This window comes from Acomys russatus, chromosome 13, assembly GCF_903995435.1.
Source record: "Acomys russatus chromosome 13, mAcoRus1.1, whole genome shotgun sequence".
In the NCBI taxonomy this organism is placed as follows: Eukaryota; Metazoa; Chordata; class Mammalia; order Rodentia; family Muridae; genus Acomys; species Acomys russatus.
Genome location: NC_067149.1, coordinates 47,118,979 through 47,146,477, shown reverse-complemented (window position 1 = coordinate 47,146,477; position 27,499 = coordinate 47,118,979). Strand labels below are relative to the sequence as shown.

The following is a 27,499-nucleotide window of genomic DNA, read 5'->3' as shown; positions in this document are numbered from 1 at the left end:
AGGAAACAGAAATGATAAATGTATTAGGAAAGGTTTATGTGGTTTTTTCTTAGTCTTTCTTTTTATTTTATTAATTACTTATTTATTGAAGATAGGGTCCCAAACTGGCTTCAGACTCACTATGTAATCAAAGATTACCTTGAATTTCTGAGCATTCTTCCTCCACTTCCCAACTGTTGAGATTACAGGTGTGCCCCACCATACCTGCTTTGTGTGGTGCTGGAGCTCAAACCCAATACTTCATGAATGCTAAGTGAGTTGAGATACATCCTCAGCCCCTTCTGCATGTTTCTTCAAGCAAGCCTCTTTATCTTTCAGCAGGAAACCTGTCTGGTCAGAGTGGCACTTCAGTCTTACACCCTCAACAGACCCTCCATCCTCCAGGCAGCACCCCAGAGACTGGGCACAACCAGCTGTTACAGCCTCTTAAGCCATCTCCCTCCAGTGACAACCTGTATTCAGCCTTCACCAGTGATGGTGCCATTTCAGTACCAAGCCTTTCTGCTCCAGGTCAAGGTAAGAATTCAAAGTGACCACCATTTTCTAGAAACATTAAAATAGTTATATTGCCATACTTGGGACAAAAGCAAGATGAATAACTTACTGCCATCATCTGAGCAAAAAGAACCTGCTTTATTACACAGTGACTGGTTATAGGGCTTAACAGGAAAGCTGAATTGTGATTAGTATCACTGAGCGCCTTGCTTCCAGCCAGCTGGTAATATATATAGGTTCTTGTTGCCTGGGTTGTTTGTTGTTGTTTAGACAGCACCTCATTCTGTAGCTTAGACTGAACTGATCTGTAACTCAGGGTGGAGCCCAGGCTAACACTGGACTCGTGGCAGTCCTCTTGCTTCAGCCGCCAAAGTGCGGAATTACAGCATTAAGCCACCAAACCCAACTCTGAAAAAGCTTCTTTTCCAAGGGTGATCGTTACACTTGAAGCCTATATGAATAGCTTTTTAAAGACAAATCTTGATGAGTTTAGGATAGCCACGGCTACATAGAGAAACCCCGTCTCAAAAAGCCAAAACAAAACAAAAAAGACTTAGATCTTGGGCTGGAGAGGTGGCTCAGCTGTTAAAGGCTAGGCTCACAACCAAAAATATAAGGCTTAGATCTTAACCTTTCACAGTAAGCCAAAACTTTGTGGACAGAGTTCTAAGGAGTTGCTAGCAGTTTTAAAAATTAATATCAGCTGGGCGGTGGTGGCGCACACCTGTAATCCCAGCACTCGGGAGGCAGAGGCAGGCGGATTGCTGTGAGTTCAAGGCCAGCCTGGTCTACAAAGCAAGTCCAGGATAGCCAAGGCTACACAGAGAAACCCTGTCTCAAAATACAAAAGAAAAAAGAAAAACTAATGTGTTTTTTTAAGCTGATGTGCTTTTAAATTTCTAAACATGGTAGCAGCATACTAAAATGACTAGCCCCTAAAGTCTATTTTTTAATGCATCGTGAACATAGAGTTATTAAGGAAATTAAGAAAATTCCAGAGAAAAGGCGAGGCTCCAAGAGAGAAGTATCCTAAGGTCCATTCTTGATCCATACTCTACTTTCCAAAATAGTATTTTGTTTTATTGTTTTCCAAAATACTACTACAGAGAGCTTTTAGTAACTAAAATTCACAGTGAGAACTGGAAGGAGGAACTGAGTAGATCAGTGGTTAAGAGCACTAGCTGCTCTGTCCCTGGATTCAATTCAAAGCACCCACATGAGGCTTACATCCGTCCCAGGGAATCTAATGCTCTCTTCTGGCCTCTGAGGCAATGCATGCACATGGTGCACGACTCACATTCAGGCAAAACATTTAAAAATAAAAAATTTTGAAAAAGTGAAAGAAAAGCTGGGCATTGTCGCATATGGTCTTAGTTCTAGCACTCATGAGACTGAGTCTAGGCTGGGTATAGTAGTGAAACCTGCTTCAAAAAAAAAAAAAAAAAGGCAACAAATTGAAATGAGTTGGGTATCTGGATAGGAAGGACTGGAGGGACAGACCTACAGATAATTAAGTACCTCTAGCACAATTACTTGGAGGAAATTAGACATTTAATTTTTCTTTTACCCAGTTAATATATTTTCTTAATAAGAAACAACACAAAGTTGCTAGCATTGTTCCTACTGAGAAAAGATTCACTTCTGCCAATGGAGTGAGGCCTGGTATCTCTGTCCCATACAACAGATGGACTTCCCTGTGGCTCTCACTCTTCTACATGCCATCCAGTGTGTCACCACTCCAGCCTTGAGCTCTAACATCTTGTAGTTGTGTTGTCTCTTCTCCTCTCTGTTCTTTCCTTTTCCCTTCTCACAGGCTGTGCCAAGTTTAACTGTGCATCTGAGCAGGTGACATTCAAACCTGGTGGCAGGAGGACCCGATTTCTGAGTACGCCCTGCTTGGCTCTTTGTGTGTAACACCTTTACTCCTTCCTTGTCCTTGTTTTTCTGCTGCTTTGGATCTTATTTGTCACGCAGTCCATTTTCATTTGTCTCTTTTATATTTCATCTACTCAGTGGCTTGGCTAACTGTTACCCTCAGAAGTTTGGGTCCCATGTTAGTTATAGTAAAAGATCCAGAAACAACAATGGGTTTTTACAGGTTTCAAAATAACTCCCAGGTAGAATGGCTTCATTTGGATCTATTCTAGGCTCGACTCTATCTATATTAAGGCTGTAATACACAGTCATATTCAGAGCTGTCTCCCTGTCCTGACATTAGGAGTGCTGGTACATGCCCGTGGTTACCATACTGGAGAGGGAAAAGCCAAGATTGCGTGCCTGAGGCCAGCATGGACTACATAATAAGTCCCTTTTTCAAAATAAAATTTTTAAATGATAGGAAGCTTGTTGGCCACCAGTTCTGACTGAAGGTAAAAGTCACCCTGTTTTCCATTCTTTTAAACATGAGTTGACACCTTCTCAATTAAGCCAGAATGTGTACAGGTTGAAAAGGTGCTGGAAATCTCTTTACCACTATGACAAAATCTGTGAGATTAAGTAGTTCAAAGAACATTTAAAGCCCAAAGCCAAATACCTGCAAGTGAAATTTGTTACTTTAATGTTAGTAGAACTTCCTCACTTTCTATTTAAAAACAAGGTGCAGGAAGCTAGAAAAATACAGTTACTAAAGTGCTTGCCATACAGATTGAGGGCCTGAGTTTGATTCCTAGAACCTAAGTTAAAAGCTGGGCAAGTTGGCTTATACTTGTAACCCTAATACTAGCAAAGTTGGATAAAGGATCCCAGGTCTCATGGGCAAATCTCCTTAGCCATGTTAGGAAGCCCAGGGCTGCTGAGAGACCCTTCCTCAGACAAAAACTGGGTGCCTCATGAAGACCCACACCTGAGGTTGTCCTCTGACCTCCATATGTACCAATACACATACAAGCACACACTAAAAGAAAGGGTCCATGTGGGACTGGACAGGTGGCTCAATAGTTAAGAGCGCTGGCTGTTCTTCCAGTGGACTCAGGTTCAATTTCTAATAGCCGCATGGAGGCTCACAACTGTCTATAATACAGTCCAAGGGGATCCAGCATCCTCTTCCAGCCTCAGGACGCTGCATACCCATGGTGAACAGACACTCATGCAGGAAAAACACCGGTACACATGAAATAAAAATAAATCTTAAGAAGGTGACAGATTTGCACAGTAACAAATTGCCCTTCTCGTCTTCTCTGTGTAAGGAATGAAATCAGTGCCCACTTCCTAGAGCTATTGTGCAATTTAAATATGATGCAGTCCATAAAAATAGCTGATACCTAGAAAACTCTGAGTTCCTCTGTGGTTAGCAAGAACCTACCTGGTGCTTAGTAGTTGGCCAATAAATGTATATCGGAAGAAAAAAATTAAAAACAAAAAACTCAATTAAGAAAAAGAACTTTGTTAAGAGTTTGAAATACAACTAATTAAGGCCTCAAACTTCTGGTGTGGTTATTAGTGCTTTTTAAATGCATGTGCTAAAGCCATCAGTGTTTCCTAAGTATGCCTCAGGGAGCCTTTGGCCTCTTCATGGTGGGAAGAATTTATGCTCTGCTGTGTTCTCTTGTACCTTTCTGTATTAGATTTAACCTCTATTTCCCTCACTGACATATTTGTCATCTTTGTTCCCCTCTTCTTTTTCTCCTGAGTTGGTCATGGGTTGGTTCTACCTATAGTCTTCTTTACCACATTCCCACACATGTCAGTGGTCCAGGGCTGAGCTCTTCAGCAAAGTGGCTGGAAGGCATTGCCTATTTTGATAGTCTCCAAGCATGCATAATTGGGGTATACTTTTATCAGTCGTTTTTCTGGTTAGACTAGCTTGGACTATGCATGTTATTAGCACACTTGAATAAACATTAATTTATATGTCCAGCTAGAAAGATGTAAGGACATTAATTATAGGGTGGGTATTTTGCAGTAAGATGTGACATGCCCAGGCCTGTGATACACAACCTGATAAGTATGTCTAAGAAGAAAGAAGGCAAACCAGGGCTTCTTTCTGTGAAATCTAATAAGCACCATTTGAATTAATTTCTCATACCATACTCTTAAGTATAGGCAGTATTATCCATTTGAAAATGAAAGGTCTTATACCTCTTGAAGATGCATCAGGATATGTTGTGTAAAACTGCTGGACAAATCCTAGGAGGTAGAATCTTTAAAAATACATAGAAAGAAAACAGGTGCTTGGAAGAGTGGGGACCCCTAGTAATTTTGGATACATTATCCTATATTCTCAAAGTAGTTTGGAGGCACGGCTTGGCTTAATGCTCTATCTCTATTTAAAGGTTGCTTGTTTTCCACATACTTTTAAATTTGTTTCTGGAAGGGATGGGGCATGTGGGGGTCAAGAAGCAAGTCTAGAATGTGGAAATATAACAACCAGTTTAAATTAACTTAAAACTGTAACAATGTATTGGATTAAAAATGCTTTATAACAACCCAGCAGAAGAAACAGGAAGTAGGACAGAGTCAATGAGGTACTGCTTGGGTATTTGAAATTCAAGCAGTGAGACCTGTTCCTTCCTCCTCCAGAACTTTAATGCCACATTATATTTTAGAAACAAAGATTAAATGTACAAGCTCAACATCTGTTTTCCAGGCTTTACAGTCCATTTGGTGATTATGTTAATACTCATAGCCGGTTAGATTTATCCAGAGACTTGTATCTACATCTAGGGGCTCCGAGGTCCCACTCAACTGTGTCCCCTCCTGCTTTCTCTGCTGGGCTTCTGTGTGCTGTTTGGAGAGTCTATAAAGATTTTACACTGATATTTCTTTAACACATTGCTCTCTCTTTGTGCTTCAGGGAAGATGGTGAAAAAAGTCTGTCCTTGCAACCAGCTCTGTAGTAATTATCTTTTCTTTCTGTTACTTTTGGTCCTGATTGCAAAGCCATGAGTTCCTTAAATTCTGAAGCTTCATTAACTCCTTGTTTCCTAATTTCAATGCATCCCTTCACCCTTTTCTGAGATATACCTTCACATGCTTACTTGCTATATTTAATTACTACTACTTCCAGAACTTCCAGATTAAGAAACCTCTTTGTAGTCAGTGCTGTCCTGTGAGCCCAGCTGTGTCAGTCGTGGATCCATGATGTCCACTGATAGGAATGGGGAGATGGAGGGGAGCCTAGGTTCTATACAGAAGAGTCTCTGAAACAATGAGCATGGAAACTCAACCATGACCTAGGTGCAGAGAGAGCCATGTACTCCATGTCATTCATAGCTCAGTAAAAGTTGCTGCTCAGCTGTTGGGGAGGATGCTACTTGGTTGATACCACTTGGCTTTTTAGCCTCAGGGTTTCTCATTAAAATAAAATGTAAATATTAGGAATTCAGTACCCAACAGGTTTTTAAGAATTGAGACAGTTAACAATAAAATTCTGTGAGTGGGCTTCTTTGGCAGTCAGTGTGACTCATATAACAGCTGATACACACTTCTTAACGTGGTAGTATAGTGATAGGAGAAATTCAGAGCATGAATTTAGGGGAATAAAAGCTATTCTATTTTATAGAACTTTCAGGGGGACTGAAAACATTTAAAAGTTAGCACACACTGCACAAAGCCTATTAATTCTGTCTTACAGTCAGATACTACAATAAAATAGTTAACTATAGAGTGAATCTCCCTTGTAAAGTAAACCTCATTTTCAGAATATAATATTGAGGCATGTAGACTGAAATGAATGGCATTTGGTTTTAAAGGACCCTCACAGCATCAAGAGCAACTAGCATCAGAATAGAAAAGTGTGACATCTGGCATGAGCTCTCTGGACAAGCAGGTCCACCCTGACTTGGCTTCTCATTTGGCATTGACAGCTCTGCTCACTTGTGATATTTTTATTGTTTTGACCATTTGGCCCATCATTCAAGAGGATGCTAGTCCTTGTGCATGCCGCATGCCTGCTTTCTGGGTCTCCTTACTGTTGTGACTGCCCATCTTCATGACTTGGGTTTCCTTCCCCCCCTGCACCTTTGTCCCACATTTGCTATTCAAGGAAGGCTGTTTCCTGTGCTTTTATACTTTCCCACTTGGTTTCCTGCACTCTAGATGAATTACTCTACTTTGTAACTGTGTACAGTAACAATCCCCTGCAGTTCTAGCAGGCACCATGTGACTGCAATAATTCATGTCTTGCCACAGTGACCAGAATAAGCATGTGAGCATCCTCACTTTCCAGCTTCACCTGAGTTAGCTTTCCTCTAGCACAGACATGCTTTTAGCCAGAGACATATTCCCTGGGTGGTAAAAGTAGATACACCTTTTGGTACCAACAGAGGGTAGGGGGCATTTGTAGTAGATAGGGTTGCTTCAGGTGTGCTGCTGTGGTCTGATGTGCTGCTTTGGCGTTGAAAGCAAAATCGCATGCACTTAGTCCCAGAGTTCCTTGAGTATGGTAGGGCCTACTGGCTCACAATTTTGCTATCCTTTATTTACTATGTAGCAAATGTTAAGTCTGCTGATAAAGTGGGGGATAAAAAACAAATAAGACCATGACTCTTCTTTCCCTCTTCCCTAAAACTTGCCTCTTCGAAAAACCTTCAGTGTGCCCTCCAGCAGAGCCGAAATCAGGCAGGACACAGACTCCTCCTTTCTCTCTCATCAAACCATAGAAATAGAAATCCTTCATCATAACCTATCCCCTCTGCACCCTTGCCTCAGCTACATTTTCCTGCTGCTTCTACCCAGGAGTGCTTGCTCTATTGGGAAGAGTTGGGAGAAGGGATGAGCATCCTTGACCAACTAAAACCCAAGTCCTCAACAAAACCATAACTTCCTGGAGCTGAGAAATGCAGGCACATCTTCCTCTACTCATGAGACATTGAGAGGAGTGGAAGCCTGACTCCTTCCAAATTCATATTATTTACAAAGTTATATTTATGGTTCCAGATGAAATTTCTTTTGAACAGAGCATGTTGCATCTCAGCATTTCTTTCTGTTAAAGAGTGGTTAAAGAATGCCACAGTATCCAAGTGGTCTGGGAGCCCCATCTTTTCTACTGCAAGCACTAATCTCTGCATTTGTACTGCTTCAACTTTCCCACTGCACAGTACTTCTTTGGCCCTGCTTTCTACAAAGTTCCATAGCAGCCAGTCTTGTGGACCATATCACTCCCTCATCCAGTGTGGTGCTGGGAATAGAGCACTGTCCAACAGTCCCAGCATTAAAAGATACTTTGAAAGAAGCTCTTGCCCTTCATGCCTGCCATCATTCCAAGTTGTTAAGCCTTATCTATAAGCTATGGAAGAGAAACCATTTTTATTACCTGTTATGCAAAAGCAAAAGGATAAATAAAACATTGAGATCTTCCTTTCCTGCATGGCTTCCCAATTATTCTCCCCATTCTGTGGCTTGCCAATCATTATCCTGTGACATTTTCCCCTTTCCCTAAAGTTATATCCCAGACACCACCACCACCATCACCACCACCCTTTAATGCTAGTATTGTGTTGCTTTCCATTCTAGGGACCAGCAGCACAAATACCGTTGGAGGAACAGTGAGTAGCCAGGCTGCCCAGGCTCAGCCTCCTGCCATGACTTCCAGTAGGAAGGGCACATTCACAGATGACCTGCATAAATTAGTAGACAACTGGGCCCGAGATGCCATGAATCTTTCAGGCAGGAGAGGCAGCAAAGGACACATGAATTATGAGGTGAGTGTTCGCTTTTCCTTCAGCTTCCTGCACTATCTATGTGTGCACATACATACCTGCCACATGGACACAGATCTCAGACCTACGTTTTCTCTCCATGTAACCTTGGCTGTCCTGGACTCCCTTTAAAAACCAGGCTGGCCTTGAACTCACAAAGATCTGCCTCCCTCGTGCTGGGATTAAAGATGTGTGCCACTACCACCCAGCTCACTTCTCTTTGTTAAGTGTAGAACCAATAAATACTATAGGAGTCTTCGTTATGTTTGATAACACTAAGATTAGAACATCTCTGGATGAAGATATGGCTCAGAGATATGGAGATATGGTTAAGAGCACTGACTGCAGAGGTCCTGGGTTCAATTCCCAGCAACTACATGATGACTCACAACCATCTACACTGAGATCTGATGCCCTCTGCAGCTGTGTAAGCGTACATGCAGGCAGAGAATTTTTTAAAAATTAGGACATCTCAGCTGTAGAGCAGCATTGCAGTGTCACCCACTCTGTGTCTGGATATTACACCTGTGCCAAATTCTCATTGTTACTTTCTTGTTTTTAGGGCCCTGGGATGGCAAGGAAGTTCTCTGCTCCTGGGCAGCTGTGCATTTCCATGACCTCAAACCTGGGTGGCTCTGCCCCCATCTCTGCAGCATCTGCTACCTCTCTAGGTCACTTCACCAAGTCCATGTGCCCCCCACAGCAGTATGGTTTTCCAGCTGCCCCATTTGGCACTCAGTGGAGTGGAACAGGTGGTCCAGCACCACAGCCGCTTGGCCAGTTCCAACCTGTAGGAACAACATCCTTGCAGAATTTCAACATCAGCAATTTGCAGAAGTCCATCAGCAACCCCCCAGGTTCCAACCTGCGTACCACCTAGTCAGACGCAAGGGTGTTAACTGAGTATATTTGGGGGCAGGGAATGGAATGCTGGGGGGTAAGGGGTGGGGAAGTAGCCTATATACTAACTACTAGTGCTGCATTTAACTGGTTATTTCTTGCCAGAAGGGAATGTTTTTAATACCATTTTGAGCCCTCAAAATGGAGAACCACCCTCCCTCTCCATTTGTTGGAGTTCAAATAAGAAGGAAAGAGCAGCTTTCTGGTGGAGGGGCTGCCTGAAACTGCTTTTTTATTTCTGTACCCACCAGTAAGGCCTAGGGGCTTTCTGCCCCAAGAGCTAGGTATAAGCCTAGACCCATATGTATCTGTAAGTGGGGAGAGCTCTTAATTTTGACATATGCCCTGACTTCCTTATTTCCTCAACAATGTACACCTTAAGACAAAAAGGTTCTCTCCCACTCTGATCCCTACTCCTACTTTCTTTTTTTCCTTTTACAACCTAGTCAAAAATACCAGGGGACTGGAGTTGCAACCCTTTCTTATATAGGTCATTAATGCTTTAAGCAAAAGATATTAGCAGCTTTGACTGCAGCATTAGCAATTAGGGAAAAAAAATGACGTTCCCTGTGGACATGTAACTTTGCCATCAGTTTTGATGTGGAAACACTGTGATATATAAATGTTGTTGGACAACATTAGTTTTAAGAGTACAATTTGAAAGGTTTAAAAGGTTCACATACACACACACATACACACGAAAGCTAGCTCTGTCCTTATTAAGACACTTTAACTTTTTCCTTTGTATTTCCATTGTATTAGATAAATAAATGTGAATGTAAGATTGTATAAATTACTGTACTTGAATACTTCTGTTCTCCCAGTATTGCTTGCTGGATATTTTAGTGCCTTGGACTTCTATTGCTTCTGCTGTTAGCATCGACTTACCAGACCCCAGGTCATCAGAGGGTGTATGGAAAGAAACCTTAGGTCTATGTGACCCCAGCAGTGGATATGCCAAAGGGAAAATGAAAGTGTTTTGGTTTCAAGTTTTTGTTTTTGTTTTTTCATTCGTTCAGCAGATTTGCCTAGAGCAGGTGTAAAGTGAGCACAGTGAGAAGTTGGCATCAGTGGTTGAAAACAAAGCTCTGTTTCAGAAAGAATGAGGAGGGCTGTGAGCTGGGTGAAAGACAAGGACTGGAGATGTGGGGGACAAGCTCGATTGAAGTGATGCTGGCCAGGGAACAAACAAGACCTAAATGAAGTAAAACAAAATGAGAGGGGAGTGGGCCAGATTTTAAGTTTGGAAGGATTACAGTGCCAAGTCACGGATGGAAAAAGTTGCTCTAAGGAAACCTGCTTGGTTGCCCCAGCTCTCATTGCACACGTACCACACATTTCTCTGCTTCAAGCACTGTATTGTGGGAAACAGACCCACTTCTGACTTTCGAAGCATTGCAGGAAAAGTGCTTATTTCCTTTCCTACCCCATTTCTTTTACAATGTCCAAATGGTTGCACAGTCGGAATCTATTGTGCCACCTGTGCTTCTATATCAGAACTAATACTCTCAAAATTTCATATCCCCAAATAACAGCAACCAACCAGTATTCTGTAGTGCTACACCTAGTTATAATGGGCAGTTTTCTGGCAATAGGTACTTAATTGGCTTTTTGGAATCTGAGAAAGTGGAGAGTAGAACTCCTTATTTCTTGGGTGCTTCCTTCACTTTGAGTTGGGAACTGACACATTTCCAACTTCATGACACATCCCAGGAGTTACCACACTAGCAAAAGCCTGGCTACCTGAACCCCTTCTTCCTGTAAGAATCCTGTTCTTCTGCAGTTGGTCTGGGCCCAAAGATACAAGTGAGAGCTGAAGGTTTTAGGAGGGAGGTGTGAAGAGCAGGGCTTTTGTTTCAGGTCCTGCTACTAAAGTGTTGGCTCATTTATTCCGTTTGGGAGAGCTGTGGAAATGAAGTGGGTTATAGGATGATGGAGTACTCTGTACCAGAGGTAGAGGGAGCCAAATGCAGCGTGTCTTGTTTGGTTTTGGTTTTAGGTCTTTTCCCGCTTCACAAAGGTTTATTTACTGTTGATTTTCCCCCTCCTGTGGATGAAATAACTGAAGCCTAGAGGAACGAGCTAGTGCTACTGAACTGTTTTAAATTATTTTTGTGTTAATAGTACACTTTGAGTATCTTTTTCCACATTTAAAAAGACCTTTCCGAATTATAAATGTTTTCCTTACGTTATTTAACAATGTACACTGTTTAAAACTGAATTCAAACCTTGGGGTTTCTCAGCAGCCGTTAACTGTACATTTTGCACTAACTCCGGGTGTTGCGCTTCTTGTAAGATTGCGCCTTGTGCTTCAGTTTGTTACCTTTGTAGACTTATTTAATGAAACCATTCAAATAAACCAAACTTGCTTTTGTTGAGCTGTGGGGTGTCATTTCTAAGCAGGGGGTGGGGGTGCCTTTTATTCTCACTGGCCCTGTTTTGAATTTTTACGATTTTTTTTGGTTCTTTGTTTTGTTTTCCAAGACAGGATTTCTCTATGTAACAGCCCTGGCTGTCCTGGACTAGCTTTGTAGACCAAGCTGGCCTTGAACTCAGAGATCCACCTGCCTCTGCCTCCCAAGTGCTGGGATTAAAAAGGCATGCGCTGTCACCACCCGGCTCAATTTCCTACAACTTTATACCTGGATTTGTTGTTTTAGCAGCAGTTTACCCCAGACTAAAATCATGCTGTTAACAATGAAAGTGATACTGCTATGAGGAGTTTGTTCCTAGTCCTCAGAAGAGGCAAAACAACAGCTATTAGGAGACAGGGAACTTGTGGCAAACTGCTGTCCGTCAACACTTCTGTAAGCATTTGACTTAGGTCTCAGCTTCCTACAAACAGGTCTGGTCCCTACATCAAGATCAGGCACAGGGGCTAAAGCACTTCCCACCACATCAGTGCTTGGTTGATCCTTGGGACCCAGATGGTATGGGGAGAGCACCAGTCCCCTCATGCACTATAAATGTAATCAATGGAATTTTTTTTTTTTTTTTTTTTTTTTTAAGATTAAGCACAGCGGAGCCGGGCGTGGTGGCGCACGCCTTTAATCCCAGCACTTGGGAGGCAGAGGCAGGCAGATCGCTTTGAGTTCGAGGCCATCCTGGTCTACAAAGTGAGTCCAGGATGGCCAAGGCTACACAGAGAAACCCTGTCTCGAAAAACCAAAAAAAAAAAAAAAAAAAAAAAAAAAAAAAAAAAAAGAAAAGAAAAGAAAAGAAAAGAAAAAGATTAAGCACAGCAAAACCCTAAATTCAGCTTAGGTAAATTTGCAAATATATTGTTCTTTTGGGGAATCATGAAACTGCTGGATGTGGTGCAGTTAAAGAAGAGGAGTTGCTTCCTTAAAAACACCAATTCCTGGGACTGGAGAGCATGCTCTCAGGACAGCCAAGGCTACACAGATAGACCTGTCTCAAAAAAAAAGGGCCTAGGTTCAATTCCCTGCACCCACATGGTAGCTCACAAGCATCTTTAACTCCAGTACCAAATGATCTAATATCCTTTATGGATACTACAAGTGCATTTTCACATACATACATGCAGACAGACAGGCAAAACACATTAAAAGATTAGCCAGGCATGGTGGTGCACGCCTTTAATCTTAGCACTCAGGAGGCAGAGGCAGGTGGCTCTCGCATGAGTTCGAGGCTAACCTTGGCTACAGAGTGAGTCCAGGACAGCCAGGGCTACATAGAAAAGCCCTTTCTCAAAAAACAAAGCTGCAACTGCTGAGATGTAGTCTTTTATTATGGCTTAATCTTAATTTTAAAAAATTAGTGCCGGCTTTCCTGCTATACACAAACTACAACCACAAGATATTTTAAGTGTTGAGACTGGAGTTTTAATTCTATACCATCAACACTTAAGCACCCACTGGAAGTCTTGGCACGTGTCTCTCTAGATGAAGGGAGGCTACTCCGTGAATCCGTATGTGATCCTGAGCCACCATCATGGCCTTGTTGATAGCGCTTAGTAGAAAACATTAAAAACCTGAAGCCAAAGAAAGGAAAGATGAGATCATATAATTTAATGTAGGTAACTAAGAGCTGGGGCTTGATGGGCTACACTAAGATCACCTCAAATCTCAATACTGTGGCTTAGGAGTGTATCATACATACTGAAAAAGAGGAAAGGCATTTTATCTGTTGGCCTCCCTCCCGTTGCAGGGTATGACAACCTCTTTAAAGTAGCCAGCTTCCTCTACAGTTGGGCTCTAAAGTCCTCTAACGAGTTCAGAATAAACCAAGGTATAAAATCTTCAGAACAATTTTGTGACCAAACTGCAGTTTTCCAAAGTCCTTCTGCAACAGAATCTAGTCATGCCTTGAGCTTCAGGATGGATCCAGTTTCCTTTTCTTCAGGTCCTGGCTCCTCTTATGTGATTCAGAGTTTCCTATGGAAGATAACGGTTTAAATATTTACTGTATTTAAATACACCTAGGTAGTCATTTCTGGAGTGTATTGGCTAGCAACCCTCATTCAGAGAATACAGATTGTGATCACTGCAATGTCATTCGCATGATGAATACCTACCTTCAGGAGGAAGCAGTCTAAATGCAGTCGGCATTTTGGCAATAGAAAACACATCAAAGTTTTGGGCTCAAGAGCTATGCAATCAAGTTACAGGAAGTAATTGTAACTTTGTATGGGCCACACTCATAGCTTTCCTGAGTCTCAGGTTGGACACAGCAAGTTCTAGATCTAAACGGATCTACACCTGCTGTCATGAGCCTAAAGCTCTAATCACTATCTTCACCTGCACCTGCCTTAGGATTCATCCAGCCTTTTTATTTTCCCCTTTGAGACAGGATCTTAATATGTAGTCCTTACTGGCCTGATTGAACCCCGGGCCTTGCAACACACTAGGCAAGTGTTCTACCTTTGACCTAAATATCCAGTCCACAGAATTCATCTTTAAGAGGCATATCGATACTTCACTATAGATACAGCTCAGGCTGCCCTCATTGGAAATCCTCCTGAGATTACAAGTATGTGCCACCATGTCCCATTTCTCTTTGTGTGTGTGTGTCTCCGTGCGTGCATGTGTGAATGTTTTGCTTGCATGTATGTCTGTGCACCACTTGTGTGTCTGTGCGCGTGTGAATGTTTTGTTTGCGTGTATGTCTGTGCACCACTTGCATGCCCCACAGTCCAAAAAGCGGAGGTCCAGTCTCTTGAAACTGGAGCTGTAGACAGCTGTGAGGCAATATGTAAGTGCTAGGAGTTAAGTCCAGGTCCTCTGCAAAAGCAGTGTGCATTTCTTTACTGCTGAGCCATCTATCCCTAATTCAACTTCAAATGAATTAGCGCCCTTCCTTTAAGTTCTATAAAATTAAACCCTGAATTACTGTTCTACACACACCTGTGCTACCTAGTACATGCTGGTTCGTGCTACGGCTCTGCAGGTGCTCGGGTCCAGGTTTTTCTTGTGGTTTCTGGTGGCAAAGGCTGTGTAGGACACAATCCTGGGTCACCCCCTGGTTGTTGAGGGTTCGGGTGGCAGATGCTTGGAGTGGTTCTGGTCTAGACGAAGGCTTAATGATGTCCTCTAAATCTGGAGTCAGGTCCCACATTTCAAGGTTGTCTTCAAGGTTATCTATAAAGAGAACCAGTATTATTTGAAAAAGCTTCCATGTTTTGAAAGGAGTAATGGTAAATGTGGCAGCCAGTAGTGAGCAAGAAGACAGTTCCAGGCCAGACAGTAAGACCCTGTCTCGAGATGGGGCTGGAGAGATGGCTCGCTCAGTAGTGAAGACCACTGGCTGCTTTTCCAGAGGACCCGGGTTCAATTCCCAGCACCCACATGGCAGCTCACAAGTGTCTCTAATTCCTTTTCTAGGGGATCCAACACCCTCATACATACATGCAGACAAAGCACCAATGTACATTAAAAAAATAAAAATAAATCCATGCTTTGAGTTCCTTCTGATAAATTCACAATTTTTCATTCCCACAAATACCTTGAGTCTTGCCTTTGGTTAGAGAATAGAGGAACATGCATCTGAGCTCCAATCAATGTGGGGACCACTTTCCATTTTTACAAAACTTTATGGCAGATGAGAGTTGGATAGATGGCTCACCAAGTAAAGTCATGACATCAAGCCTAATGATCTGACTTCAAGACCTAGGACCTACATGGTAAGAGAACTGACTACAAGTTGCCCTCTGACCTATCCATGTGTGCCAGCACATACATAAACACATCTTCTCTCAAAGAAACTGTAGAAGTTTTAAAGAAATAAAAAGAAATAAAAATCGCCGGGCGTGGTGGCGCACACCTGTAATCCCAGCACTCAGGAGGCAGAGGAGGGGGATCGCTGTGAATTCGAGGCCAGCCTGGTCTACAAAGCAAGTCCAGGACAGCCAAGGCTACACAGAGAAACCCTGTCTCGAAAAACCAAATAAATAAATAAAATTCACATAAAAGTGAGAACTTTTATTATTCCTCTGAGATGGGCTGGGTAAACAGCTCAATGGTAGAGCACTTGCCTAGTGTTGCAAAGCAGTAGATTCAATCCCCAGTACACTGTGCACACACATGTATGCACACGCACAGACACACTCAAAAAAAAAAACAAAACAAAACATGAATTCTGTATCTGCCAAAAAGTACATAGAACAGTAACTTCCACATACTCATAAGTATTTACTTGTTAAATCATGTCATTTACCTGGAAAGTTGGTTTTCTCCCTGAGGTGTCCTGAGACAGCAGTTATGGGGGTGCTGTGTTTTGGAGGAGGGGCTGGAAGCACTGCTACAGTTTGTACAAGAGACAAAGGACAAGCCAGTGGTCACAAAAACTGTCAGCTCTGGGGTTAAGTCTGGTCCCCTCCTGCACAGGGTGCACCGTGGGACTGCCATAGCAGTCCTGTGTGGTGCTGGGGATAGAACTCAGGGTGCTAGGCTCACTCTGCCTTCTGAACAACACACGCAACCCATTGCTTCTTTTAACAGCGAAGGCAGAACCGTCTAGCTTGGTGGTTCTGGGACAAAGACAGTGCATCCTGGATTCCACTCCTGCCCTTCAAGCTCCTGGCATAGGCCAAAAGCAAACTTTTAGGATAACTCATGACTCATCATGCCCCCAGAATGGGACATGCTTTTGTTTTTCTTTTTTCCTGCATTAATTACCGCAGGGGTGATAACAGACCCAACACATAATCTTTCTCCTGGTCTGGGCAAGCTCCTTTACAAATGTCTGCACATCAGAAACATCTGATTCTGGGAAACTGAGCTCAGATTAACTTAAGCTCATTATCTTCCAGCTTTGTCTTATGTTCAAAAGCCATCTAAGAGGCAAGTCTCCTAATGCAGTTCTCTACCTGAATTCCAAATTCCAGAAGATAAGGGGATTCGTTGTTTGTGTGTGAGGCCGCCTGCCTCTGCCTTCCAAGTGCAACGGAAGAGCATGTGACTTGTCTTTGGAACTGGGAAGGTGTGGGGCAGACTCTCCTATCCTGATTCCTAGGGGTCATCAGTCCTGCATGGAATTTAAGACAAGCCCTAGTAAAGCATGGCCTGTGCTAAGTAAGTCACAGGGTCTCCCTCACACACCCTCACACTCAGCTTCCACCTCTATGGCAGGTGCATGGCCCTGCTGTCGAATCTCCATCTGTTCCCGGAACTGCTGCTGCAGCTGCTTCTGCCGGAGCTTCCGGAGCTTCCGCTGGTAAGTGGCATCACTCTCCACGGTGGCGGCCAGATTGCTGCAAACCAAGTTAACCACAATGGAACCGGCTTGAAGCAGCACACAAAGCACTTGCTGGTTTCAGAGGCAGGATGAAAGCGACCAAAGCCATACTAGAAGGGGCGAAAGAGGAGAGGGAGGGAACCTGAGTCCAGTACCAGGCACTGCTGCTGTCCTTAGCCCCCTGTAGCCTAATGTCCGCATCCTGTGGCTGGCCTGGTCTGCAGGGGGAAGTTGCTGCTTGTAGTTTGGAAGCTCCCAATGCTTCACTCAGTCGGCAGCTGTTGTATCTTGCCTGTTCCACAGATGGTTCAACATCTTCTCTCTTTGTTTTAGTTAAATCCACTTCAAGAGGAAGCTAATAAGAGGAGAGAGAGAGATACTGAGAGTGCCATGGCCGGCCTTCTCCCTGCCGTGCATGGCTGTGCCCACACAGCACTTGGTCCTAGACCCATCTGGGGTTCTTAGACCCCCAAAGCTGACTTAAAGAACCCTCAACTTCCAAATCGGGTTGTTTTGTTTTTTCTAACTTGGGTCTCTCTCTATTTCCCATACTAATATCAAACTCCTGGGCCAGGCAACCCTCCTCCTGTCTCCACCTCAGCAGCACAGACTGCAGACATCGCGCGCGTGCGTGGTTTTTGGAGACAGGGTTACTCTGTGTAGTCTTGACTGTCCTGGATTCTTAAGACCAGGTTGGCCTTGAACTCTCAGCGATCCACCTGTCTTTGCCTCCCTGAGTGCTGGGATTACAGATGTGAGACACCACACCTGGCTGGTGATGACCTCTTGATAAGACACCAAAAGTGCTGGGTGATGGTGCACGCCTCTTGTCTGAAGGCAGAGGCAGGTAGATCTCCAAGTTTAAAGCCAGCCTGATCTACAGAGGGAGTTCCAGAACAGCCAGGGCTACACAGAGAAACCCTTTCTTGAAAAAATAACAAAAAATATAATAAAAATTTTCAAACGCTTAGGATGCCCACAGAATGGAACATTTGTATATCTTATTAACAGATAAAGGATTTTAAGGCCCAGAATATTTAAAGCAGTACTGTAATTCAACAGAAAAAATTCCAGATAACCCACTAAAAAATGGCAAAGGACTTAATGTCTTTTTAAAATAAAAAAAAATTTTAAAGGAAAGAAAGAAATAAAAAGATTCTCAACGCCGGGCGTGGTGGCGCACACTTTTAATCCCAGCACTCGGGAGGCAGAGGCAGGTGGATTGTTGTGAGTTCGAGGCCAGCCTGGTCTACAAAGTGAGTCCAGGATGGCCAAGACTACACAGAGAAACCCTGTCTCGAAAAACCAAAAAAAAAAAAGATTCTCAAATGGCCAACAAACTTTGGAAACACAAACCAATGCCTGTACTAGGATGACAAAACATGAAAACAGCAGACTGTACAGTGGGAACTATCGGTATGGAGATTTCTCAAAACAAACAAACAAACAAACAAACAAACAAAATAGGAGCCACAGGATCCAGTGCTCACACTCTGTATCTTTCATGAAACTGAAGCCAGTGCTCCTAAGAAAATGTACACATCCATGTTTACATCCGTGATCCAACAGCCAAAAGGTGGGCAGCCAAGCACAGTGCATGTCCCCAGGAGGCTGGCATGCACACATGCAGAGGGGGACAGGAGCAGCAGGGATGGGTCTTGTCAGGTGCCAACTGGCACTCCACTGGGCTCTGTGATTAACAATGAGGTGCACCCGACAAGGCGCTCAAGGACACAGGGCAATGGTTCTGCAGGCAGACACCAGCCTCCCAGTGCGCTGTGACTCTAGCGCATCTACTGCACACCACACTCCTGAGGCTGGTGCACATCAAAGCCACCAGAGCCAAGGGAAGAAAGATGGCTGGTTTGAGCAAGTGTGGGGAACAGCAACGGTGTGAGAATATGCTCCACTGATTCTGAGGGGTCGAAGACCACTCCCAGCCATGGGAGTGTAAAACCTGGCCAGGTCACATCAGGTGCTGCCAAAGGCTGAGCCCTCCCTCACTTCTGACAACCACTACACTCAAGGACATCCTGGAGAGCTATCTGCTGTGTCAGCAAGCTGCACCCCACTCTACCCCTCACTGCTAACATACCTGTCGTGGAAGCTTATTTAGTGACCTCAGATACTCTTTGTCCAGAATGCAATTCCCAAGAGCATTCCCAAAACTCCTACAGCGACAAAAAAAAAAAAAAAGAAAGAAAGAAAAGAAAAAAGAAAAAGTGAAAAGGTTCATGGTTACAACATCTGACTAACTGTCACAGCATCAGAGAGCCACAACTACAGCTGCTTCATTACCTGAGTGCCCGCTTCAGCCCATCGGTCACAGCCTCCTTCCTGGCCTTCTCCAGCGACAAGGCCTTCGACCTGAGGCCCTCACTAACGCCGTAACCCACATCCTCGTGATAGGAGCCATCCTGAGGCAGAAAGGGAGTTGGAACTCTGACACGACCAATAGCACTCAAACAACAAAGAAAGCACCCCTGAGGCCCATGCTGGAGAGAACACAGCACAGAGATTAGGAGAGTGATCTCTAGAAGTGCTGTCTGGAGCAGATCTGCCTGCAAACATACCTGTGGTCAGTGCCAAACCTTTCTTTTTTTTTTAAAATAAGATTTATTTATTTATTTATTTATTGTGTATACAGTGCTCTGCCTGCATGTACACCTGCACATCAGAAGAGGGAACCACATCTCATTATAGATGGTTGTGAGCCACCATGTGGTTGCTAGGAATTGAACTCAGGACCTTTGGAAGAGCAGCTTAACCTCTGAGCCGTCTCTCCAGCCCCCAGTGCTAAATTTTTAACATATAAAGTTTTAAGGTCAATAGAAATTAATCAATAAGAATTTATTTTACACACACACAGGTGTGGAAGTACAGCTGGGGTTAAAAAGAGAACTTTTTAAAATTTATTATATATTACACATACTGTGTTCTGCCTGCACATATGCCTACACACCAGAACTCATGATAGATGGTTCTGAGCCACCATGTGGTTGCTGGGAACTGAACTCAGGACCTCTGGAAGAGCAGCCAGTGCTCCTAACCTCTGAGCCATCTCTCCAGCCCCATAAACGGAACTTTCTTTCTGTTTTTTTTTTTTTTTTCCTTTAAAAGATTTATTTATTGTGTATACAGTGCTCTGCCTGCAGGTACACCTACCTGCATGCCAGAAGAGGGTATCAGATCTCATTATAGATGGCTGGGAGCCACCACGTGGCTGCTGGGAATTGAACTCAGGACCTTTGGAAGAGCAGTCAGTGCTCTTAACCTCTGAGCCATCTCTCCAGCCCCCAGAACTTTCAATCATAAATACATTAAGACAAAGGCAGCAGGAAATATGACTTCAGGAAAAAATGGAAAAATGAGAAATTTTTCTCAATAATTTCTTTAATTTTATGTGTATTGGTGTGAGGGTGTCAGATCTCTTTGGAATTGGAGTTACAGACAGTTGTGAGCTGCCATGTGGGTGCTAGGAATTGAACCCAGGTCCTTTGGAAGAGCAGACAGTGCTGGTAACCACTGAGCCATCTCTCCAAGCCCTCAATGTGAAATTTCTATGATAAAAGTTCAGCTTAGCAGGATATGGTAGCACAGTCCTGTAATCCCAGGACTCAGGGTAAGGGGCAAGAGGACTACCAGTTTAAGCCTAACCTAAACTCCATTCTGAGACCTTTTCGATAGATTTATATAAAATTAAATACCAAAAGCTAGTGGGCATGGGTAACACATGCCTGTTCTCGGCCCGCAGGAGGCAGAGGAGGGAAGACTGAGCGCAGACACCCAGGGGCCTATATACTAAGACTGTCTAAACAAATGCTTCACAAATGCTTCGCAGATGGACATGGTGGCGCATGCCTTTAATCCCAGTACTCGGGAGGCGGAGGCAGGGGGATCTCTGTGAGTTCGAGGCCAGCCTGGTCCACAAATTGAGTCCAGGATAGCCAAGGCTACACCAAGAAACCCTGTCTTGAAAAACAAAAAAACAAAACAAAAAAACCCAAATGCTAGGGCTGGAGAGATGGCTCAGAGGTTAAGAGCACTGTCTGTTCTTCCAAAGGTCACAAGTTCAATTCCCAGCAACCACATGGTGGCCCACAACCATCTATAATGAGATCTAGTGTCTCCTTCTGGTGTGAAGGCTCACATGCAGGGGCAAAAAAACCCGATATAAATAATAAATAAACATTATTTAAAAAAAAAAAAAAAAAAAAAAAAAACCCAAATGCTTCTCACCCTTCCTGATGCTGTAACCCTTCAGAACAGTTCTCCATGCTGTGACCACCAACCATACAAATATTTCCCTTGCTACTTTCTAACTGTAATTTTGCTACTGTTATGAACTGTAATGTTAATATCTGACATGCAGATGATCTTAGGCAGCCTCTGTGAGAGGGATCGCCCCCACAGGCTGAGAGCCACTGGTTTAAACTGGGGTAACGGGTATTGGGACACAGCCTTACTTTAAATAAATGATAGCATCTAATCCCCTATGGCACTTACATTCAGTTGTTACATTATAAAAAAGACTGACAAGTTAAACACATACACACACACATACACGCCTTTTGTATTTATGTGGCCAAACTTTTGTGTATCAACTTAAAATAAGACACATCCTTCTAAATTCTTTTGATGGGCAGATGAGCAAGCTTGTTTGAATGCTGCCATCCTAGGACCCAGGCTGAGAAACACCCCAGGTTTATACTCTAGACTTCCTCCCTGCCGCCTACTCGGTCCCCCCAGGCAGTAGTGTGGCACCCCACCCCCTCACCTTTAACTGTACCCTTACGAATGCACAGACTCCCACGTAGAACTTGCCATTATTGAGGTCAACAAAATCTAGGAATGTGAAAGAGATCCAGTTAGAAAGATACTGATCCTTGCCCCTCACGCCCTCCTCGGCTGGCAGTCAGACCCACCCACTCAGGATGCCGACTCACTAGGCCTCTCAAACACAAGCAGCAGTTATGAGCTGAGGACCATGAAGCAGAAAGCATACCCACATTCTGTTGGGTGATGGAGTGTGCCCAGCCATTGTAACCAAACATCTCATTGGCCAGATTAATTACCCGATGACCTTCAATATAACACACCTAGAAAGTAAAAATTTTAAAGAAAAAGTTACTAAAATGTCTTTGGCCTTTTTTAACATGTGGATAAAATTCATTTATTCTTTATGTGGATTTTTGGCAAAACTTCCATTCCACAGGAATTCATTCTCTCTCTCTCTCTCTCTCTCTCTCTCTCTCTCTCTCTCTCTCTCTCTCTCTCACACACACAATATTTATGTACACTGGTGTTTTGCCTGCGTGTATGTCAGTGGGTAATGGGATCTTGGAGTTACAGACAGCTGTGAGCTGCCATGTGGGTGCTAGGAATTGAACCTGGATCCTCTGGAAGAGCAGACAGTGTTCTTAACTGATGAGCCATCTCTCCAGTGCCTCCACAGGAATTCTCAATGAAAATATTTCAGAGAGCCGGGCGTGGTGGCGCACGCCTTTAATCCCAGCACTCGGGAGGCAGAGGCAGGCGGATCGCTGTGAGTTCGAGGCCAGCCTGGTCTACAAAGTGAGTCCAGGATGGCCAAGGCTACACAGAGAAACCCTGTCTCGAAAAAACCAAAAAAAAAAAAAAAAAAAGAAAGAAAATATTTCAGAGACTTTTGGAAAAAATCAAACCAGAACTACCAGTCTATCTCTGGGAATGGATCAGACATAAAAAAAAAAGTCAGGCTGGCATATGGCACGGTTATGGGGTACAGGATCATACACACAACTTTACCATGGGAAGCTCATGCTTTGCAGGCAGCGGGCCTAGACTCCACCCTAGCCCCCAAAGGCTGTTATACTGAATGTAAGGCCAGGCATGGTGGTACACACCTTTAATCCTAGCAGAGGCAGGCAGATCACATGATCTCTGTGACTACACAGAGACCCTGTCTCGAAAAACAATAAATAAATAAATAAAATTGAAAGCGAGTGGCAAAGGGAATCTCAAGACAGTGTCTGTTTGGGTTACTGCAATGACAAGGCTAGAACCCACCCCTCCAAGAGACACTAGAGGCAGCTAGTAACAGGGACCAAGGGCCCCTGAATCCAGAGAATCTAGTAAAAGAAATGGCAGAATCTTCTATGTCAACTGCTAGATACTTGCCCAAGACTCACTCACCTTCTGGCCTCCTCCGGCCATGCGGCTGCTGATGTACTCCGGGCCCAGCCTCTGCCTCAGAGCCTTCTGGATGGCCTGGTGCTCCTCCGCTGTGTACTGGCTCTACGGTCCAGAAGGGAAATCAAATGGCTTACCTGTGCCACTCCTTCCACAGTGAGTGCCTCTCTGGGTTTGCAGACACAGCACCTCTTCCCACCCTCAAATCCTGAGGAGAGCTAACACTAGCTCAGTAGCAGGAGAGCACTTGCCTAGCAGGCCTGAGGCTTTAGTTCCACCCTCAGCCCAAAGGCCAGTATTAGGCACATCATGTATACCTGAGTCAAAGCATCACAAGTGCCCTATCAAGAAGCTGAGCTTTAAGCCAGGTGTGGTACCGCATGCCTGTAATCCCAGCACTTGGGAGACAGAGGCAGGCGGATCAAGGTGAGTTTGAGGCCAGCCTGGTCTACAAAGTGAGTCCAGAACAGCCAAAGCTACACAGAGAAACCCTGTCTGGGAGGGGGGGTTGGGGTGGGGGTGGGGGAGCCCAGCTTTATATACTCATTAACATTGCATAAAATGGCCATCAACCTGACACTAGATAGGTCATGGGCCTAGGGGAAACCTACTAGTATAATTCTAAAACAGAAATATAGCAACACAATGGCTCTTACTGACATAGTGCGATACCCATAGACCCGTGCATCACTCAACACTCATAGGAGCTCACAACGAGATAATATACAGAGTGGAGAGTAAGAGACTTTTGGTACTCAGCTATAGATGGAGTGTCTTCCTTAGCCCCTTCCCCTCCAGGCTCAGGGATCTATGCAGAAAAGGAAGCAGAAAGACCGTAAGAGCCAGAGATGACTGTAAGCAAACAGTGCCTTCCAGACACAGCAGGACTGACACACACCTAAACTCTCAGAGAGACTGCAGCAGCACACAGGAGACCTGACTGGCACAGATTCGAGCCAGACAAAATCTCAGCACTGAAAACGGGAAGTGGATGCTAAGTCCCACGCCTGACCAAGAAGAAGACCAGGGGTGTCCGGATCCATGAAGGATGTTACTGGACACATCAGCTGCACACAAGAGGGGGTGGGGTGAAGAGCAGCTGACCAATGGCAAACAAACTCCATGGGTTTTGGGTTTATGTGTGTGTGTGTAACCTTGCAATGAGAGAGTGAGAGCAACAAGTGGGGAGTAAGGAGGTGGGGGTATTTGGAAAGAGTTAGAAGGGAAACATGATCAAATTATATTGTAAGAATAAATAGCTGTGAAGCAGAAGGGAGGGAGGAACGGGGGAAAACAAGGGATGGGACAACAATTGAGATGTAATATGAATAAATTAATAAAATTAAATAAATAAAAAAAAAAGAATAAATAGCCGGGTGTGGCAGCGCATGCCTTTGATCCCAGCACTTGGGAGGCAGAGGCAGGTGGATCTTTGTGAGTTGGAGGCCAGGCTGAAAACTCCAGAGCAAGTTCCAGGACAGCCAGGGCTACACAGAGAAACCCTGTCTTAACAAACAAACAAATGAATTCAAAATATTCTTTAGGGCTGGAGAGGTGGCTCAGAGGTTAAGAGCACTGTTTGCTCTTCCTGAAGGTCCCAAGTTCAATTCCCAGCAACCACATGGTGGTTTACAACCACCTGTAATGAGATCTGGTATCTTCTTGAGGTGAGCAGGCACACATGTGGGCAGAATACTGTATAAATAATAAATAAATCTTTTTAAAAAAATATTCTTTAAAGTATTGAGAACCTGGGTGAGAGATGGCTCAGTGCTTAAGAGTATTTGCTGCTCTCCCATCAGACCAGAGTTCAGTTCCTAGCACCCACATCAGGTGGTTCACAATCACCCGTAATTTTAGCTCCAGGCGATCTGGCATCCTTTTCACATGCTTGTATTATACTCTACAGTACACATTCAAACAAGGTAAGATATAATATATGAACACAAAAATGTACATCTAAATGTAATCCCTTATACTATTTAAAAAAAAAATTTTTTTTATTACATTCCTAGCACTGGGGCTCAGAAGACGACTTGCAGGAGTCAGCTCTCTTCACCACGTGGGTCCCTGGGACCCACCTCAGGCCATCCCGCTTAGCAGCAGGTGCCTTTAATCTGCTGAGCTGCCCCACTGGCCCTGCAAAGGTCACAAATACACTTAATAAAGGCCTTGAAACAAAATGACAAAATCCTATACCATGCTGGGGAAACAACAGCTCCCTGGGAGAGCACAAAAGCAAACCGTGGCCCCAGTACCCTTCACCCTGACTCTGCTCACTTCAGCTCCCTCTGTAAGGGATGGCCAGCCACTTACCTGTCCAAAGCACAGCACAGACCTCTCAGCAGACAACGGAGGATGGCTGTCACACCGTCCGTGGACTGCTTCTTCAGCCCCAGACATCTTGACTCTGTTTAAATGAAACATTAAACAAAACTCAAAGAACGCTAGAGATAAAAGCCAGGGCCTCTATGCCCCATCAGATAAAGCACTTACTAAAGGGACCAAGTCTCTCAGGGGTCAGCTATGGCCTGCCAAGACACAGCCAAACCTATGGTTGTTCCTACCCTCAGTTAACACACTTACTATTATGGGCTAGAAAAAGTGAATGTTTACCCTGAGAGCATATTGTGCTGTATCAGTATTACACAATCCTTGCTGTGGAGGCGGGGCGGTGATGTCACATGCCTAAATCCCAGCACTCTGGGAGTCAGAGGCAGGCACTGTCTGTCCCAAAAAACAAAATAAAAGCAGTCACCACAGTGCTACCTAAGAGTCAGTACAATATTGAGAGATACTAAACAGCCTGGTAATCACTTCACAATGTATGTTACCTATATCAAAGCATCACTGGAGCTTGGTGTGGGGCAACTGACTACAGGCTCAACTGCTGAGAAGGCTGAATGGTAAGCATCACTGCAGCCCAGGATCTGAGTCCAGCCTGAACAACACAGTCATCTCAAAACAACACAGCACCACTCTGTACACCTACAAAGCTGGAGGGAATAAAGAGGCTGTTTGGTTTGAGACAGGGACTTACTCTGTAGCCTTGGCTAACTAAAACTCACAATGTATATCAGGGCAGCCTTAAACTTGTGGCAACCCTGCAACCTCTGCCTCCCACGTGCTGGGATTAAAGGTATATACCACCAAGCCCAATTTAAGAGCCTATGTTAAATGTTAAAAGCCAAATCACCGCTGGGCATGGTGGCACATGCCTGTAATCCCAGCACTCAGGAGGTAGAGGCAGACAGTGCTCTGTGAGTTCGAGGCTAGCCTGGTCTACAAAGCAAGTCCATGACAGCCAGGCTACACAAAGAAACCCTGTCACACACATACACACACACACACAAAGCCAAATCACACCAGGTACAGTGGCATTTGCACCTTTAATCCCAGCAATCTAGGAGGCAGAGGCAGGCAGATCGCTGTGGGTTCAAGGCCAGCGTGGCCTACAAAGCAAGCCTAGGACAGTCAAGGCTACAGGGAGAAACCCTGTCTCAAAAGACAGAAAAAAAGGGTTGGGGGTAGGGGAAATGGCTGTCTTTCCAAAGGTCCTGAGTTCAATTCCCAGCAACCACATGGTGGCTCGTAACCATCTATAATGAGATCTGGTGCCCTCTTCTGGCATACAGGCATATAGAATACTATATAATAAGTAATTTTTTAAAAAAGCCTAAATCGCAATTACCTAGCATATGGACAATGTAACGCTGGTTTCTGTGGGGTTAAAAAGGAAAAATAACCACAGTATCTCAACTGTTTTCCAAGAAGCACAGTAGGAGACTACCAAAAGGAAACAAGCCAGGTGTGCGGGTACACACTGGAGACCCAGCTCCAAAGAGCCTGAGCAACACAGCAAGACCTCAGCAGAGGGAAAAACGGAGGAAGAGCAAAGGAAAGGAAAACCAGACCACCAGGGTGGACAATACAGAGAATCTGATGTTTAGGAAGACAGAGACCACTTTGCCTTACACCAGGTTGGACTCTAACGGGTAGCAGCCCTGGCAGCAGCTGGGAAACTTGTTTAAAAGGCACATTCTCAGTGTCCTCCTCAGGCTGCTAAAGCAAAACTGCCTCAGTACTTACTCACTAAAGACTGTGTCTGATTCAAGATACCTGCCCCACGACTCCACTGCACGCCCAATGTGCTCTGAGGACCCACAGTCAGTTGAGAACAGAACCACTCCAAAACGCTCACACTGCCGAGCGCATGAGAAGCTGGCTCCAATGCTCTATGTCCTCAAAAGAGTTGCTGGTAGTAAAGCCACAACTCAACAGCTTTCAAATAGCCCAGGACTCCACGCGGCACTACAGCGCATGTCTCAGACTCTATCTCAAATCCCCACGCCCACCACCCACACACACCCACCCAAAACAATAAACTTCTAGAACTTCTCCAGTGCTCGTGTGTGTGTGTGTGTGTGTGTGTGTGTGTGTGTTAATAGAAATAAAACAATTTAGTGGAGTCAGCAAAGGCTAGGCAGTAAATACTGTTTTGGAGCAATATAGTCTGTCACACCTACGCAACTCTGGAGTATCAGTGTAAAAGCAGCCACAGACAGTTCCTAAGAGGGCATCTCCACTGAACTTTGACCTGC

At 44.3% G+C, this 27,499-nt stretch overlaps 2 protein-coding genes across 19 annotated transcripts in view; one reads left to right on the top strand and one right to left on the bottom strand.

Moving 5' to 3' along the window:
* The window catches only part of Wnk1 (WNK lysine deficient protein kinase 1), a 131,029-nt gene extending 121,204 nt beyond the window's left edge, over nt 1-9,825 (top strand). For 5 of the 18 annotated variants that reach the window (XM_051155254.1, XM_051155249.1, XM_051155247.1 and 2 more), the window contains 5 exons: nt 319-516; nt 2,309-2,401; nt 5,288-5,329; nt 7,948-8,135; nt 8,695-9,825. In XM_051155254.1, coding sequence (XP_051011211.1) covers nt 319-516; nt 2,309-2,401; nt 5,288-5,329; nt 7,948-8,135; nt 8,695-9,012 — 839 coding nt within the window. In that variant the 3' untranslated portion in view covers nt 9,013-9,825. Of the gene's footprint in view, nt 1-318; nt 517-2,308; nt 2,402-5,287; nt 5,330-7,026; nt 7,703-7,947; nt 8,136-8,694 lie in introns of those variants that run through there. The other 13 variants (XM_051155255.1, XM_051155253.1, XM_051155252.1 and 10 more) reach the window with 9 other exon arrangements.
* A 3,219-nt stretch (nt 9,826-13,044) lies between these two features.
* Rad52 (RAD52 homolog, DNA repair protein) lies at nt 13,045-25,739 on the bottom strand. The gene is made up of 11 exons (XM_051155239.1): nt 25,215-25,739; nt 22,902-23,003; nt 21,733-21,826; nt 21,505-21,572; nt 19,026-19,144; nt 18,823-18,898; nt 16,883-17,082; nt 16,592-16,743; nt 15,708-15,791; nt 14,399-14,632; nt 13,045-13,429 (listed from the first exon to the last, which is right to left on the bottom strand). The coding sequence occupies exons 1-11, from the start codon at nt 25,323-25,325 to the stop codon at nt 13,368-13,370; spliced, it is 1,302 nt and encodes a 433-aa protein (XP_051011196.1). The 5' UTR covers nt 25,326-25,739; the 3' UTR covers nt 13,045-13,367.
* Between the last annotated feature and the right edge of the window lie 1,760 nt (nt 25,740-27,499).

Excerpts from the sequence above, each read along its gene's own strand:
- Rad52 (XM_051155239.1), bottom strand. The coding sequence starts at position 25,325 with ATGTTTCATTTAAACAGAGTCAAGATGTCTGGGGCTGAAGAAGCAGTC. Across the intron at positions 21,573-21,732 it reads CATCACCCAACAGAATGTGG|ATTTTGTTGACCTCAATAAT; the intron begins GTATGCTTTCTG and ends TCACATTCCTAG. Across the intron at positions 16,744-16,882 it reads AAGGACAGCAGCAGTGCCTG|CAATCTGGCCGCCACCGTGG; the intron begins GTACTGGACTCA and ends CTTGGTTTGCAG.